Genomic DNA, 17,307 nt, shown 5'->3' with positions numbered 1-17,307 from the left:
CTGGCATCCAATGAGACCAGGACAGGCTGGAGAGTTGGGGAAGAGGAACCTCTGAAGGTTTGACCAGAGCAAGTGTAGGATCCTGCACCTGGGGAGGAATAATCTCCTGCACCAGCACCAGTGAGGGGCTGACCTACTGAAAAACAGCTCTGCAGAGAAGGACCTGGGAGTGCTGGGGGACAAGGAGTGGAAAGTGAAGCACATTTGTATGGTTAAATTTAAGAGAAACACGAGAAGAAAACCAAATTAATTTAAACCCCCCATTTATTAATTTTCACTTCTCATCTCTTTCATGTTGCAGAGCTGCACAGTCCTGCTTGCAGTCTTTGGAAGAAATATAGCATCATTTCTTTCAGTGAGAGCAGCAAAAGCCCAGCCTCACCTTCTGGGAAGCAGTGCAGTCTGTTCTTTCAACTGCCCAAGTTCTCCTGAAAACAAACAAAAAAAAAACCCATGTGTGTTTTAGAGAAAGAATTCAAGGTAGGTTTAAAGGAACAAGCAGGAGGAGAAGGAAGCAGGATGGAGGGACAAGCAGCACACCACTCCCCATGACCCAGACCTGGACTGATTCCATCCCTTCCTCTCACAAAACACCCAAGAGGGGTCTATAAAGCTGCAGGAGCAGGGTGCTGCTTTTTGCATGGCCCACCTTTCATTTCAATTCTCATCTAAGGGAACAAGTTGAGCTCCCATGGTTCTGAGATAAGGAATTAAACCCTGAGACAATAAAGTGGATGGGAAGTTTGATGCTGACTCCAGTAGAGCATCACTGAGGTGTTTGGCAAAGCCGTGCTCCTGTGGCTGTACCAGAGCTGTCTGGGGGGTCAGGCTGGGTACCAGAGATGAGCTGAGCAGAGCAGGAGGGACAGGTGAGTGCCACAAAGGAAGAACCATAAGTGCCAGGCAAACATCACCACCACCTTCACATCCTTACCCATCCACCATGGGCCTCAATGTAGTTTCTCACTTGAGAATTTCCATTGATCTCTCTTATGAGTAGGCTGGGATCCAGCATGCCTGGGACTTTCTTACCAAGAAGCCTTACTAATTTCACACAAACACAGAGAAAAGCTCTTTCGTAGACCAGCTCAGGGTTCTGGTCATTCCACCTCCTGATGAGAGATTCCACGGCAGCCCCAAACTTCTCCACCTGCAAGCATTGAGAGGGCAGTTTGAGCTTCTGTTTAAATGACAATGTTGTAAGTCTTGGCTTTCAAGTCAGTTGAAGTCATGTTTTTGCTTCTTCTCCCCATGACTCTCTTCTTTGGAAGAGAGGAGAAAAGGCAGCTCCCACAGTGCCTTGTTCAGCTGCTGTCCTGGGCCTGTGACACAGGAATGAAGAGAAGCTGCCGGGGGGAGATGTCCCTTCTGCTCAGCCCCACCCTGCCCCCCACAGCATAAGCTGTGCTGCTCCCCAGGCTTCTCCCATTCCCCAGCACAAGGCTGTCTGCAGATACAGAGCTGGGCAGGCCAAGGAATGCTTTACCTTCCCCTGGAGCACTTCAGCCAGAGGCTCTGAGGAGACTCTTTCAAAATCCAGGTTGCACTGGTCCCCCATCTGCCGCAGGCGGCTGGCGACCACCCTTGTGTCGAACGTGAGGGGTGGTCCTCCTGCAGACTGTGCAGGCCCTGGAGCAGAGAGAGTTTCAAAGTCTTATAGTGACCCAAATCTGGGGAGGTTTTCATCTTAGGAGGTGAAAAGGCAAAGGCATAATTCACACACTTCAAGCGTATAAAACCGCTAGGACTTCTCAGCTGAACTTCAGGAGGGAGAGAGCTCCAGCTGAAGAGTTTTTCCTTTAGAGCATCCAGAGGTGAAAATCCCAACCACAAAGTACTGTTTATTTTTGCTGAACATTACTAAAACAAGGTTCAGGCAGGAGGAGCTACCCAGCACTGAAAGTTCCAGCAAAACCATTTCCACGTTTGACAAAGCCAGAAGGAACTGAAAGAAGGATCTCTAAACATAAAACCAAGGACAACTTGATCTGGAGGCATCGCTTCCTGATCCTACCCCCTCCCTCATCCTGCCGCTGATCCCAGCTCAGCTCCTCTTGCTCAGGTGCCTGCATCTCTTCCTGAGCTTCTCAGTGCCCAGGACAGCAGAGGCAGAGGAAACAGCATCTGATCCAGGGGAGGGAAATGAGCCTGGAGGCTTTTCCTTCAGACTAAATGGCAAATTCCATGAGGCTTTTGAGAAACGTTGCTACCTAGTGTCAGCAAGGTCTGGGGGGCTCTTGGGACATCCCTGCATGTTTGCTGCCAAGGAAATAATGCAAAAAAGCAAGCTGAATACAGATGGGATTCTGAGTTTCTTCAGCATGCAGAGTAGCCCAAATGACCACATTGTATCCCACATGGTAAAATAACTTTTTATCTGATAAGCAACGTGACCTTTCTTTTTGATAGCGCCGGTTGGAGCTTGCCCCACCGCATTGATCCGGAGCAAGCTGGAACCTGTGGGCTTCTGCAGGGCACAGCAGCCAGCAGCACCTTCCCTGCCAGCACTGCTCCAGGGAGAGGAGAGCTGGTGGCTGTCCCTCAGCCCCAGTGCCCAACCCTGCCAAGGCAGGTGGTGGCCACAGGTAGCCTGGCACTCAAAACTGGAACTTTTTCCCTGAAGGACAGACAGCTCAGACACCATCACTAGCCTTCATTTTAGGGAACCTGCCAACCCTAAGGCCCAGCCTCCTTCCTTTAAGCGCTCACTCTGAAGGCTGCTCTGCCATCTGCAGCTAGGGCACCATGTTTTCCTCCCGCAGCAGGGCTCACCACCTGAGTCAATCTCCAGACTCCGGCAGTCGGTCTCGTCGGCGTCGTCAAAGAGATCAGAGAACAAGGCCTGCACCACGCACGCCGTCTGCTCCTCGAAGGTCGCCATCAGTCTCCCCCCTGCAGAGTGGGCCAGGACAACACCACTGCTTGTCTGCAGTTGAGCTTGGCCTCCAGCTTTGCCTCCCTTTTCCCCGTGTTCCCCAGCTTGTTGCTTCTGGGAATCCTGTGAGCCCAGACTCCTCCCCGGAAGGGCACAACATGCCACTAGTTGCTCCCTTGACTTTCGCAATTCAAGCTAGGGGTGTGGCTTAGTTTCAAAAGAGGTAATTTCTGTTCAGATCAACTGTAATAATTATTACAAGTTATCAAAGACTGCTGACTTCCTCATTCATCAAGAAAGGGAGCTGGATGAAAAGTTGCAAGCTCCAAGTCCCACCCCAAACGAAGACTAGATGGCGTCTGGCCACAGTAGACCAAGCTTGCCAAGCCATCCAGTTTCTCTGATGGGGCCAGTGCCCCAGTGGGGCAGGGATGGGCACACAACACAAAGACCCTGGGGACTGTCAGTAGGAGTTCTTATCTGCTGAGTTCTTATCTGGCTGTGATTCAGCTGCAGGCAGCTCACCTGTTACAGTAACTTGGCATATGAGACTGACATTGATTGTGGCACAATTGTTCCTTAAGGCATTGCTTCCAAGAAGTTGAGAGGACAGAGCCCTGCCTGGCACAGGCAGGAGTGGGGCTGTGGCTCGGTCTGGAGCCATGGCAGTGACTGGATGACTCCATCCCACAGTCTCCAGAGGTGAACAAAGAAGCATTCAACAAACAGCCAGGAATGAGTCACATTTTTATTAGGAAAATCAGAAATAAAATCTACAAGCTGCTGTCTAACAGGGACAGCAGAGTTCAGTGAAGGGCATGGAAGATACAATACAGTCACTGAAAGAAAAATAATGAGAAATGTTCCAGAAAAGGGTTAACAAGGCCACTCCTTACTGAGAACCATAAAGCCTGGTCACAGTAAACTCTGTACTTCAGCCATGGAGCTTTCTTCCGGGCTTTGCCACTGTGTAAACCATGGCTGTGACACTGAAACCTTTCATGATACCACCCAAAGTCCAGCTCCACCTAACTTTCAGTAGAGAGCAGACTGAGGGCTCTCCAAAACACAAGCCCTGAGCTGGCCAGAACACAGCTTCAGAAGCTGAAACAACTCAGTCCTACAGTACTGCCCCATCTCGTGCAGGGCACTGCAGGGACAGGGTAACAGCACTGACAGATAGGAGCAGTGCACAGAAAACAAACCTTTAAATACCCAGTCATGGTAAAAATCAGTGTCAGCAAAAATGTAATATTGCATCCAGGTTAATTATCTAAACAGCAATTCTTCCTCTAACAAGAACAGGCAGCTCTCTGCCAGGTGCAGACTACAAACCCAATGCCACACAAGCTCAGCAAATACATCACATAACTTGCCCTGATCACAGAGAGCTGAGGAGGGCACTTTAGAGAGAGTGATTCATTGCCACAGTAACACATTTCAACTAGAAAATAGCCTTCTTTCTCTCAAAAGAGAAACATGCCTGTTCCAGCAAGCACAGGTACCCTGCCCTCCCATCTCAGACACAGCACAGCTCCTTTCACCCCAAACTGAAGCTATCATCAAAATCTGTCACATGTGAACTAAATGGCTTGTAAAGGCAGCCAAGAACTAAGTACTTCTCTCTTCATTGCACTGTTCCTCTGAGCATGAGGTAAGCAGCAGAGTCAAGGAGTCCCTGAACTACTTTTGGATTATTTACGACTTCTGCAACAATAAAACCAACCCTCTCCAAAACACGTCTCTGAATTTTGCTCCTATCTGGCTCTGTCACATCAGTGTCTTGTGACAATCATCAGAAATGCCACCACGGGTGTGACTCAAGCAGAAGCATCAGGCTCACCAGTGTATTAACTTGTCCTTCCCCCAGTGCAGAGGAAGGGCAGACCCCTCACCCTGTCCCACTGCCCAGCTGCAGCTGCCCCTACTCGGCTGGTGCTTGCCCAGCCAGGAACAGGCTGCCCACACCCACAGCTCAGGGGTGCAAACACAGCAACAGGCTTGGCAAATGAAGCCAGGGAATAAACTTCTCCTGTGCCCTGAGCAAGCATCCTACTGGCAGCAGCGACCAGTCAGGGCCCCAGCCCAGCGACTGCCCCCATGACTGTCCTCAAGGCTGCCACAAAAGCCTGCAGTGCCTCTGGCCTCGCCTCGCTCTGCTTCACCGACACCTGCATCTCTGACCCCACTGCTTCCAGCAGCAGCTCCGTGAGGAAGAGGCAGCCTGCCTCATCCTGAGCACTGAGATAAGCCTTCCAAGGCTGGAGACCAGCTCTGCTCATAGCAATGGTCTGGATGTGGACAACGTGCAGAGCTGTTTGTATGGTGTCTGGATGCACACTCCCGCTCCAGGGCAGAGACAGGCGGCAGCTCACGTCCAAGCTCAGCCAGGTCTTCTCAAACTGTTCTGCAGTCAGGTAAATATCAGGAGTTAAGGTCAGGCTGCCTGTATCAGGATGAACCTTGAGGACTTCTTTATTCCCTTCAGAAACCAGGGACTCTGAAATGAAATCACAGACGTGAGATGCAGCATAGAAGGTGCAGCTCCCAGCTTCGCAGAGATCTTATGGAGCCATCAGATGAAGACTGGAACAAGAGCACATTCAGCAGCACTCCCTGGGCTAGAGAGGTGGTGATCAGCCATGCACTGCACAAGCCAGAACACCAAATGGGCATTCTCATAGCACTGGCATCTTCTTCCAAAGAAAGCCACATGAGAACATCTACTGACAAGGGGAAAACAGACCCCAGATGAAGGTGAAGCAGGTTACCTGTGTCTCTGCTCCTGGAGTCAGTAGAAGAAGAACAAGTGGAAGAGGGTTCTGCTGGCTGGTGAGCAGTGATGAGTGCCCAGCGTTCTCTGCCATAAACTGGTGCAAGAGTATTAAACTCTGAAGCCCATGTATTCACAGGTTGCTTGCTTTGGTCTTCCAGGAGCCCCAGAGAGGGGTCAGACTTGGGGCTACACAGGACTCGTTTAACTTCTTCCACACCAGACTGCAAAAGGCGATAGTAGAACAATCCACGGTCTCGTACTGCCATATCCATCTCCTCCTCTGGGAATCAGAGACATCATTTATGGAGAATTCTATCATCCAGACTTCCCTGAAGTACTAACCCTTAATCAGGAAAAACAGATTCCCAGGGATGCAGTGGAAGCCAGTCACACCAACCAGGCAGCTCAGAGGCCACCTAGCAGCCTAAGACATAAGTAACTCACAACTAGGATGCTGACATGTGGCACCCACGCACCGGGGACACAGCACCACCAGGTCCCAAAAAGCCTGTGCCACAGTGACAGTGGCAGAGAATGAAGGGAACCCACCTATGCAGAAGTAGAGGAGCCTCCCCAGCATGTCCTGACACTCAGCAGGACGAGACAGGAAAAGTCGCAGTAGTGCTGTCAGAAGCTCCATCTTCACTGCTGGGAACATCTCTGATTTCATGTTCTCCACAAAGTCCTCTAAAACATAGGGGGCATTGGGAACTTTATCACCATGTGTGCCCAGGAGCCAGATTAGTGCTTGCTTGCCCTGAAGGAACCAGAAAGACAGTGCTGACATGAAATAAACAGGGACAAGAGAGCACTGCTGAAGATTTCTGATCTCTGCCTGACAATCACGAGCCAGAGGAAAGCCATTAGGGTCATTGTCCACCCACCCCCAACAGCCCTCTGCACAAAGCTACCTTACCTCACTGTCCTGGATGATGTCCTCACAGCCAGGCAGCGCCTGACAGACAGCATCTGTGCACTGGGGGCACAGCCACACCAGGTCCCGGAACACCTGCACCACCGCTGCAAGGGAACAAAATGCTCAGCACTCCCCAAGAGTTATCAACCACCAGAGAAAAGAAAACTAATATCAAAACCCCCCAAAACACTCAAGAAACTTTGCACATCTCAGCAAGGGAGGTCAGTGCCTTGCTTTGTGACTACGATTTGAGACACTCTCCTTCACAGTCCCATGACACTGCGTTGGTCACAGAAACACTGCACCAAATCTACAACAAAGCACTGAAAGTTCAGATCGTTCCTCTGGCTGCTGGGAAGTTACCCCTCCTCTGGACATTCCCCAGCCTTCCCAAAGACACTGACTCACGATGCTTCAGACACACAAGGTTAGAATGACAAACTAAAACTAACACCAACTCAGTGTGAGTCTCATGAGGTCAAAACTTGCAAGGCTCTGCTGCCCATTTACAGAAACACCAGCAGCTTCTGAAGCTTAATTCAACAGCTGAGTGCAAGCATGTGGTTTTCAAACCTGAAAGCAAAACCAGCTAAAGCAGAGGGCAGAAGCAGCAATGATATGAAGTTGGATCTGAAGGCAGCAGAAGAGAAGCCTGGGTACAGCTGAATCAGACAATTTTATGAGGAACAGAAATCACAAAGATTCAAAAGGTCTGTTAATCACTTGGGCCCTCAGTCACTGAAATGGCTCTGCTGAGTCACTCACTCCCCATCAGCAGGTGGCACTCAGAAAGGAGCATCCATATCTGGACATGCACACAGCCATGACCACCTCCCCTTTCACCACAAAGTAGCTCCTAAGGAATGGGGAAACTACAGTGTCCGGTCACGCTACAAACCTCCAGCTCCACCAGAAGACTTCTACCTAAAGATGCTAATTAAAGTAAAAGCCAAGTGCCTCTGAGGGCCTTGCCTTCAGGATCACAAGCCCCAGCAAGGCACTTGCTGAGAGCACAAGCTAGGCAAACACCTCACAGGGGTACCTGATGTGATGTGCTCCTGCTGAAGCCCCAGGAGCTCGCTCAGGATCCCCACACACTGCTCCGTGTATGTCCTGGCAATATTGCCTGCAGAGACACCAAAGGACACAGAACCCAAACTTTTATCAGGGAGGGAGAGCAACCACGAGCCAAACTACTTATCATAAACTCGCTTTAAAGAAAGAGTCTCTTTTTCTTTTGAATGTGTAATCAGATGAGCTTGTTCTCATGTAAGGCCTACATTCCTTTTTCTGAAGCCATACCTCAGAAGCCTGAGCTTTTCTTAAACATAACACGTAAGACAGCACTTTAGCATCTCTGGATTACTCCTTATGAGCACTATGAAACACACCTCTTATAAAACCCAAACTAGAGCACCCCAAATCACTTTAACCCTGCCCCCCATGACAACCCAAAGAGCAAGCATAAGGGTCATTAATAAGACAAAATGACAGAACTTCTTTGGAGCATCTCATCAGAGCAGACATTTGAATGAGACTCAAGGACACTGTGCACAGCCTGAGCAGTCCAATGTCAGGACTTCTGAAAGAATGGGCACAAGTCTTGGGTTAGAAACACAGACAAACCCCTCCTGGGTAGCCTGCTCTACAGAGGGCTGAACTCTTGCAGCACTGATTAGCTGCCTGGCATTTGCCCAGACACACTTCAGCAGAAAAGGGCCCATTCAGAGGTCTAGGACTGCAGCTGCTCACGGGGCAGCACCCAGCTCTTACCTATGGCGAAGATGGCTCCTTGGGCAAGCTCTGCCGACACATCGGTGCAATAGCCTCTCAGCTCCTCCAGCACCTGCTGCACGTTTTCATCATTCACCAGCTCACACAACACCTCCATCTTCTGGCATTTGATGTAGTGGGGCTCTGAATATGAGCAGAAGAACTTTTTGTAGTGGCTGCTGAAATGACCAGGGAGGCTACCAAGGATCTGGCGGACGTGGCAGAGTGCAGTGAAGCAGAGCTCCCTGCTCTCGGAGGTGCAGGCAGACAGCAGTGGTCCCTTCACTCTCACCAGAACATCTGCCTGCACATGTGGGTACTCCCTGGCCAGCACTAGGAACAGCTTGGTGGCTGCCATTACAACGCTGGGACTGCTGCTTTTGAGAAAGCCATCCAGCAGATTGAGTATGTCAAAGAGCTCCTCCTCACTGCGGGGTTTGTAGCGCAGGAGGAAGGTGAGCACCTCGCTTTGCCCCCACTGGTCCAGATCAGGCATCCTGCCAAGAGAATAAAACCAGTTTGCAGGAGTCAGGAAGAGCACAAAGATCTGTGCTGTGCAGAGTAGAGGCCTTAGCCTCCAGGTTTCTATTCCAAACCAAATGCTGTGCTTCAGAAGTGAATACCCTGATTTTTGTCTCAAGAGAATCGCCCAGCTTGTGCACATAGGCTTAACTCAGCAGCAGCAATGTGCACTTCACTGGTGGCCTAAGCCAGACAAGCAACATTGACAAGAGCCCTGCACAGAGCAGTGCCTCTCTTTTGCCAGATCATGCAGGATTACCTGCAGAAAAGCTAATTTCTTCAAGCAAAGGAAAAGTTATATAACATCCAACAAACTGGGAGTCAGGCTAGAACACACCTGTCCCACAAATGTGTCAGGTGTACTGTCCCCAAAAAAACCCTCAAACCTAATCACATTAATCTACAATCCCAAAATCAACCACCACTTGAAGCACAGACTCCCTGGAGAAGCATCTCAGAGTTCTACTAAGATCTAAGCACAACAATAATTCAGTTTCTCTTAGGATGGGCACCTCCACCTCTGGGTGCCCAACTGTTCTCCTTGAGTCCTGATAGATGTTCTCCCAGAACACAATGATGAGAATGAAGCTTCCAGCATCATCTTAATACTAAAGGAAACAAACCTGTTGAGGAGATGATGGGCAATGGGTTTGTTGATAACAACTCCTCCCTCCTTCTTCAAGATCTCTTCTAGGGCCCTCAGACAGTTCACGACTACAATAGGATCCTGGTCACGAAGCAAACTGTACAGCTCGTTCACCAGTGCACCATCTGCAGAGGAGCAGAGGGCCTTCTGTCAGGTTTGCTGACACACTGCAATTTTAGCATGCACAAAAGATACAGCTTGAACCGGGAGAAGCAGCCAACCAAACTGCCAGCTCTGCAGCAACAGCTGCCTTTGCACCTTTCCTTGAAGGTGGGTGTGGATGTGACCAGGGCCCACGGAAATGTCCAGGCATTGTGGGGAGCCCTGCACAGGCTGGTATGAGAGGCGTGCTCCTAGCTCCCAGCGCTGGCATCTCCTTAGCAGCTGAATGCTCAGCCGTACCCCACGACTGCTGCTCTCCCTCCCTGCACCTCACAGCTGCCACCACCACCCGCAGGCAGTGAGCCCAGGCCTGGCGCATCCAGCAACCGTGAGCCCCTGCTCTCACCCCTACCTCTCCTCTCCAGCGGGCCCTGCACTGCCGAGGGCAGCCCCAGCCCTTACCCACTTCGCAGTCCCCCTGCAGCTTCACCATCTTGGCGCAGCCCAGCACGGCCGCTCTCCGCACGTAGGAGGCCTTGTCCCGCAGGCCGCTCAGCAGGGGCTGCTGCAGGTACTCCTGGATGCCGGGCATCCTGCGGGCGAGCCAGGGTCAGCGGGACGCCGGCCCGGGCCCCGCACACCCCCGACCCCCCCGCTCCCGCCCCGTCCCGCCGCACCTGAGGCCGCACATGCTGCGGAGGGCGAGGCCGCGCACGGCGGGGCTGGGGTGCGCGCAGTCCTTGCGCAGGGTGTTGACAGCCAGCAGCGCCAGCTGGGGCTGCCGCGGGGCCTGCGCCCGCAGGTACCACGACACCAGCTTCTTCTGCACCACGTCCGCCGCCGCACTCGCCTTCACCATCTCCGGGAACAGCCCCGACACGTCCGCGCCCTGCGCCATATACCTGCGGCGGAGACACGGCTCAGCGCGGAGCGGGCCCGAGCGGGCGCCGCCGCCGGCCCCCTGCCCGCCCGCCCGCCGTACCGGATAACGCGCAGGACGGCGGCGCGGTAGCGCAGCCGATCCGCCTGTACGTGCGGGTTGGACAGGGCCCGGCGGAGCTCCCGCACCGCATCCTCGCCGCCCAAGTACGGCATCGCCCGGCACCGGCCTGGCACCGGCGCGGCTCCGCGGCGCGCCCCCGTGACACCAGCTCCGGCCCGCCCCTTCCTGCGCCGTCGCGGCGCCGCGCGTGAAATTAGGCGGGAAGCGGCCGGGCCGCTGATGGCCGATCGCCATGAACGGGATGGTGATCCCCGGTACGCCCATTGCCGTGGACTTCTGGAGCCTGCGGCGGGCGGGCGGCGCCCGGCTCTTCTTCCTGTCGCACCTGCACTCGGACCACACGGTAGGGCTATCCAGCACCTGGAGCCGCCCGCTCTACTGCTCGCCTCTCACCGCCCGCCTTCTGCATCTCCGCCTCCAGGTACGTGCGGCTGGCCCGGCCTGGCCCGGCCCGGTTTCCTCCGACCTGGTCCGGCCCTGACCACCCCGCTCCGTCCCCGCAGGTGCCGACGTGCTGGATCCGGCCGCTGGAGGTGGGTCAGAGCCATGTGCTGGGCGAGAACGAGAAGGTAACGGTGACACTGCTCGACTCCAACCACTGTCCCGGCTCTGTCATGTTCCTCTTCGAGGGTACCTTTGGCACCATCCTCCACACAGGTACGAGGCTGGCCCCTGTGGGTCTCACCACCTCGACTCCCGCCCTGCCCTGACGGCCCTGTCCTTGCAGGGGACTTCCGCTACAGCCGCTCCATGCAGGACGAGCCGGTGCTGCGGGGCCGCCACATCGACCGCCTGTACCTGGACAACACGAACTGCCACCCGCAGCGAGCGCTGCCGTCACGCCAGCATGCCACACGCCAGGCCATCCACCTCATCCGCACCCACCCGCAGCACCTGGTTGTCATCGGTGAGTGCTGCCTCATGCTGCTTTCACCATCCCCCGCCTTGGTGGGGCCCCTCAGTACCCTCCCCTCGGCAGGGGCTCCTGCCCTGTCCCTGCTCCACTGCTCACAGCTCCCCTCGCAGGTTTGTACACCCTGGGGAAGGAGACGCTGCTGGTGGACCTGGCCAAGGAGTTCAGCACCTGGGTGGTGGTGAGCCCCTGGCGGCTGGAGCAGATGCGGCTGCTGGAGCTGCCTGATGTGTTCACCACCGAGGAGGGGACTGGCTGGATCCGTGCTGTGGATGTCACCGATATCTGCCGGGACACGCTGGAGAAATGGAACATGCTGCAGCCTACTATTGCCATCCTCCCCACCGGCAGGCCTATGAAGGTCACCCACCCCAACATCCACCTCATTCCATACTCAGATCACTCATCCTTTTCGGAGCTGTGTGAGTTTGTGGAGTGGCTGAAGCCTTGCTCAGTCATTCCAATTGTGAAGGGTGACCTGTGCCAGGCTTACTTTCAGAAATACCTAAGTCCTGCCACTCAGACTCTCCCTGAGCCCAAAATCCCAAAGCCTGAGCCCAAAATGCCAAAGCTTGTGCGAGAGTCTGGGCAGCAGCAAAGCAAGAGGAAGGGGTGGGAACCCTGCCTGAAAAGAGCTGTCCAGTGTTCTGTGCCCCGAGGAGTTGTTTTTGAGTCCCCGGAGAAATCCACTGAAAAATCTGAAGAGCTCCTGGGTGTTCAGGTTGCTCAGCAGAACTACTATGAGTCAGCTTTCAGCTTGAATAAAGATGGCACTTGTCATATGGGCAAAGGGAAAGGGAAGGAAGAAATGAGTAGAGAACAGTCAGGAATAGCAAAGCCAGCTGCTAGCCAGGCACCTTTGCCTCAGGAGCACTTTCCAAGTGGACTTGCAGAGGAGTATTTACTCACTCCTGTAAGTGCCTTAAAGCAGTTCTCAGCACAGAACTTTGACAAGCTCGTAGAAGACTTCTTGAGGAGAGGAGAAACATCCTGAAGAAGCTGTGCAAGCCTTGCAGTGCCAGTGCAGCTGGCAACAGTGATTCTAGAGGTCTCACTACTGCATCCTGTTCTCTGTGCTTAAGTCTCCCATTGGGGAGAGGAGCTCAGCTATGGGACTTTCTTTACCTCTTATTAGAGGCCAAAGAAGAGACTGGAACCTATTTGTAGGTGCCAATTTATGTGTGCTTGTTTACACTTTATTTTTGTATTTATATTGACATTTGCTGGGTCTCAACACTACACGCAGGCAGTGTGGTGCTGCTGGACCTGTGCCTTGTATCCACTTTTTGCAGTGACTCTTGGGGCAAAAGGTGCTGCCTGGTTCTTCAAACTGGGCTCCAGGGGGTGTCAGCTGCCTGCAGCTCAGGTAATTAATGATGATGGATGGGATAAGGGAAGGAAGAAATGGAAATAGGAGGGCCCTAAAGCTTCCTCTGTGTCTGTAATCTCTCACTGACAATGGGTACTTCATTCTGAGATGCATTACAAATATTGTGTATTAAGGTATTTTTCCCCAAGGGTATTTAAAGAAACCTAGAAAATTAAATGTTTCCAATCATTAATATAATTCCTATCTGTTGATTTGCCAAAGCATCCAGACAGTACTGCTTTTGCATGCAACAACCTGCACCTGGTGGCACTGCACCACCTTGGTGTTCAGTGCCAACCCCTTTTCTGTGACTGGGTGGAAAAAATAGGAATTGTCTGGGTTCTTGAGTTCTGAGCTTTCCAGAGTGGGTCACTGTATCCCCTGCAGTTTCTGCACTCAGGTTTGCAGATCTGGATTCTGCTCACCTGCAAAGTGCTGCTGGTAACCACCAACGTTCTAGTAGGTCACTGCCTACTCTTACCATGCCAGGGCAAATGGGGTGGAAGGTAACAAAATATCTGTTTAGTGGTGTGCAGTGCTCAGCCTTAGCAGCATTGTTTGGAAGGGATACTGTAGCTGAGCAGCAGAAGTGGTTCTGTTAGAGGTCAGGTGCTTTCCTGCTGCAGATCAACTGTAGAGTCCAGCTGGGAGGTGCCAGCAGTGGGAGTAGCCAGCGGGTACTTGCCCTGCTGCCTGGAAACGCTGGGGGTGTCTGTGCCAAGCTGCAGTAGCAACGTGATGAACTGGCTCCCTGTGGGGTCAAGGTAGCAACTGGAGAGTGGAAATGGTAACTAAGTTTTCCTGGAACAACAAACTAACTTGTTAGTTAGCTTTCTCCTGCCTCCTTTTCATTACTTTCACCATAAAATATTTCATGTGGTCTTGATCAGAATCAGAGTCTCTTCTGAGTTACACTGCAAGGTCTCTCTAAGACCAGTCAACTAGAGGGACTGAATTCCCTCAATCAAGCTAGCAAAGGGAATGTTTGATCTCTGAGTAAATGTGGAGCTTCTGAAAAGCAGAGACATCTGTAGGTGCAACAGCCACACCTGCTAAAAAGAAGCTGCCTTGCACAGCAATAATGATGACAGCTGTGGGTATGTTTGGAAAACTGTTTGGCAAACAGAGTCCTCACTCCCAGCCCTGTGCCTTCCCCAGAAGGGTTAATCAGTACAGCACCAGCAGTGCCTCTCACTGACCCTGCTTGCAGATCCTGCTGCCTCTTTGTTTTCTGTGTGGATTATTTGCTAACCAAAATTCAACTGCATCAGGTCAGTGGAGGGGGGACACTGACACCTCCTCATAGAATGGCTTAGGTTGGAAGGGTTCTCAGAGATCATCTACTCCAACTTCCCCACCATGGGCAGGGAGACCACTTGACTAGACTCAGCTGCTCACGGCCTCATCCAGCCTGGCCTTGAACACCCCCAGGGAGGAGGCATCCACAGCCTCCCTGGGCAACCCATTCCAGAGTCTCACCACCCTTGTACTGAAGAATTTCTTCCTAAGATCCAATCTAAACGTACCATCCCTCAGCTTCAAACTATTTCCCCTTGTCCTATTGATAGACACCCTCATGAAAAGTCCCTTTCCAGCCTTCCTGTAGGATGCCTTCAGGTACTGGAAGGCAGCTCTAAGGTACCCCTGGAGTCTTCTCTAGGCTGAACAACCCCAGCTGCCTCAGCCTGTCCTCATAGCAGAGGTGCTCCAGCCCTTGGATCATCTTTGTGGCCATCCTCTAGACTTGATCCAATAGCTCTGTGTCCTTCTTATGATGGGGACACTAGAAATGGATGGAGTATTTTGGGGAAGGAGGGGAATCTCACAAGAGCAAAGTAAAGGGGTTGAATCACCTCACTTGCCCTGCTGGCCACATTCCTCTTGATGCAGCCCAACACACGATTTGCCTCCTGGGCATGTGCGTGCTGCCAGCTCCTGCTGAGCTCATCAATCAATACACCTAAGTCTCTTTCTCCAGAGCTGCTCTCAACCAACCCACTCTGCACCCAGCCTGTATTTGTGCCTTTTAACATCTGAGGCCACCAGGGGAATAATTGTGCTTTGCATTGTGTGTTTTGTCTGCTGCTGGCTGCCTTGGAGATGCAGGCTGTTACTTAAATAGTGTTTAAAGTTAAGTTACTTACTTGACAAGCAGGTGAGTGAGGCACAGCCTGAACTCCCAGATTCCAGGTCCTGCTCTCCATTGCTCAGGAGGAATGCTTGTTTTCTGAGTCACTGCTCCATTTAGGGGACTAAATGGCTTCAAAGATCTGATGCATTTCAATGCATTTCACTGCTGCTGTTTTGTGGCATCCAGCATTTCCTCTTTTTGTGGCCATCTACTTTTCCTATTAATCATTTGTTCAAATAAATGAAGTAGAGAACCCCCTGGTGAACCTCTAGGCAAAATGGAGTTGTAAATGGTAATTTACAGAGGCAACTTCAACCTTTAGCTCCCAACACAAAGTGAGACCTGCAGAGATTTCAGAAGCTGGGCATGTGCACCTCATTTCTGAACACTTAGTTAAGACTGCAAAAGAAATGCTGAGTTCTGTTCCTAGAGCTGAGAACTTAATTCCTGGCACTTCAAAAAGACATTTAGGTCATGTACTCCAGGGTCTGGACCTGCTGTTTCCAGCTCAGCTGCACAGGGCTCTGCCAACACTGCTGCCGCAGGTGTGTTTTGCTCACAGCAGTCACAGTGAGAAGCTGCAGCCAAGTGCTGGCTTGATTGGGGTATTTAAAGGCCACATGCTTGGAAACTTAGTTACCCTGGCAGGGAAAAATGTGGTGCTCAGACCAAAGTCTCACAAACCTACGCACACAGAGCATGCTTGAGCTGCTTATCTCTATTCCACAGTCGGGAACCAAGCCCCATGAGGGTGAAACAACTTGCCCAAGGCCTTGCAGAGGAGCTCAGAACAAGCCCAGCTCCTTTTGGCAACTTTTCAGCACTGTTTTAACAGCTTCTGATCAAACGCTGGTGTGTCGTGAGGGTAGGGCAGGCTGATGGCTGCCTGCTGAGCTCCTTCCCCACAATTGACTCTGGAAGTTCAGTCACCAGGAAACAGCTCAGTCTGCTCTAGCTTCTCACAAACAGTGTAGAACACCACGATGGGACAATCTGCCCATGCTGTGGAGGGGAAGAAAAGTGCTTTAGGCTGCTGCCAAGAAACAGGTAACTAACTTGCCTCACTAGTTGGCTCCATGGCAGACAAAGCTGTCACATCACCTGCAGGGAACACCCCCGAGAGCTCTGCTGTGACTGAAGCACCAGGGACAACTTCTCTGCTGCAGAGCCATTGTCCATTTCTGCAGCACAGGTACTTCTTGCTGTCATTTTCTAGATAAAGATAATTATGTAACAGGAAAATCTTCAGTGAGTTTACATCATTTTTTCCTGTGTGTTGTAGCTTTGGGCTTATTCCAGATTATCCTCAAGTCTAAAATAGTTTCATAGTTTCATTCAGGGCTGGAAGGGACCACAAGGATCATCTAGTTCCAACCCCCCTGCCATGGGCAGGGACACCCTACACTAGATCAGGCTGGCCAGAGCCCCATCCAGCCTGCTCTTAAACACCCCCAGGGACGGGGCCTCGACCACCTCCCTGGACAACCCATTCCAGGCTTTGTGGCACCCCCTGAAAATGCAGTAGAATGTGGAGAAAAGGTAGAGTCACCCTGACAACCATGCCAGGTGACATCTTCATGAGCTGCTGTCTGGCTGAGCATGCTGTGAGTATTTGCCATCTGTGGGCACAGGCTGCCAGGGCTTCAGGCACCTCTGAGCTAAGTGCTCACTCTAAACTTGAAAAGAAGGTCACAAGTTATGCAACCTCCAAGTCCTCCATGCAGTACAGAGGGCTGAGCTGCTCAGTGGGGTGCCACTGGAGGAAGGACGTGGGAAATGCTATTTTTGGCATCTCAAGCACACACACACAGCAGTTGTAGGATTTACACGAAGGAGCAATACTGCCCTATCCACTTTGTGCCCCGATTCATGGTTGCAGTTTCTCATAGCAAAACACTGCACTTCAGTTTCCATAGAGCAGGAACCTCCTTACTGTGCCCCGCGCTCTCACTCCCCACGGAGGTCTGACGGTGTCTTTGAGCACGGTTTAGGAAGGCGCTTGTGTAACAGGAGCGGCTAAGATGGAGGCTCTGCCCGTGCGCGGCCGGCTGTGCATTCTGGCGTGTGTGAGCTCTGCACCAACCCGAAGCGGAGGGCGCGATCCGCTGCCCCGTGGCTTCCAGGACAGCAGGCAGAACCCAGCCCCCGCAGCGCAGCACTGTCCTCAGCAGCGTTCGCTCTCCGGGAGCTTGTGTTGCTCCGGTGTGGGGCAGGTGCTGCGGGCCTCAGCACCAGGACGGAAACGACACCCAGCCCCAGCAGTCCAACAGAGGGGGAGGCC

General features: G+C 52.4%; 3 protein-coding genes across 5 annotated transcripts; 1 reads left to right on the top strand and 2 right to left on the bottom strand.

The window, feature by feature from the left end:
* Nucleotides 1–246: 246 nt before the first annotated feature.
* BCL2L15 (BCL2 like 15) lies at nucleotides 247–3,014 on the bottom strand. Of its 2 annotated transcripts, none has more exons than XM_068159429.1 (4): nucleotides 2,773–3,014; nucleotides 1,487–1,629; nucleotides 935–1,150; nucleotides 247–428 (listed from the first exon to the last, which is right to left on the bottom strand). In XM_068159429.1, exons 1-4 carry the CDS (start codon nucleotides 2,879–2,881, stop codon nucleotides 411–413), a joined length of 486 nt encoding a protein of 161 aa, XP_068015530.1. In that variant the 5' UTR covers nucleotides 2,882–3,014; the 3' UTR covers nucleotides 247–410. The 2 variants fall into 2 exon arrangements, with proteins under 2 accessions (XP_068015530.1, XP_068015531.1); XM_068159430.1 differs by having other exon boundaries at nucleotides 2,776–3,014.
* Nucleotides 3,015–3,605: 591 nt separating this feature from the next.
* AP4B1 (adaptor related protein complex 4 subunit beta 1) lies at nucleotides 3,606–10,854 on the bottom strand. Of its 2 annotated transcripts, XM_068159541.1 has the most exons (10): nucleotides 10,593–10,753; nucleotides 10,288–10,512; nucleotides 10,073–10,203; nucleotides 9,486–9,633; nucleotides 8,341–8,837; nucleotides 7,610–7,693; nucleotides 6,568–6,671; nucleotides 6,201–6,408; nucleotides 5,647–5,931; nucleotides 3,606–5,375 (listed from the first exon to the last, which is right to left on the bottom strand). In XM_068159541.1, exons 1-10 carry the CDS (start codon nucleotides 10,703–10,705, stop codon nucleotides 4,948–4,950), a joined length of 2,223 nt encoding a protein of 740 aa, XP_068015642.1. In that variant the 5' UTR covers nucleotides 10,706–10,753; the 3' UTR covers nucleotides 3,606–4,947. The 2 variants fall into 2 exon arrangements, with proteins under 2 accessions (XP_068015642.1, XP_068015640.1); XM_068159539.1 differs by having other exon boundaries at nucleotides 10,288–10,854.
* DCLRE1B (DNA cross-link repair 1B) lies at nucleotides 10,792–13,094 on the top strand. The gene is made up of 4 exons (XM_068159542.1): nucleotides 10,792–11,034; nucleotides 11,117–11,270; nucleotides 11,341–11,520; nucleotides 11,640–13,094. The coding sequence occupies exons 1-4, from the start codon at nucleotides 10,846–10,848 to the stop codon at nucleotides 12,518–12,520; spliced, it is 1,404 nt and encodes a 467-aa protein (XP_068015643.1). The 5' UTR covers nucleotides 10,792–10,845; the 3' UTR covers nucleotides 12,521–13,094.
* Nucleotides 13,095–17,307: the final 4,213 nt, after the last annotated feature.

This window comes from Melanerpes formicivorus, unplaced genomic scaffold, assembly GCF_026170545.1.
Source record: "Melanerpes formicivorus ecotype bairdi unplaced genomic scaffold, bMelFor1.0.p_v2 SCAF_46, whole genome shotgun sequence".
In the NCBI taxonomy this organism is placed as follows: Eukaryota; Metazoa; Chordata; class Aves; order Piciformes; family Picidae; genus Melanerpes; species Melanerpes formicivorus.
Note: the sequence above shows the minus strand (reverse complement) of the source record. Positions and strands in the feature narration are given on the sequence as shown.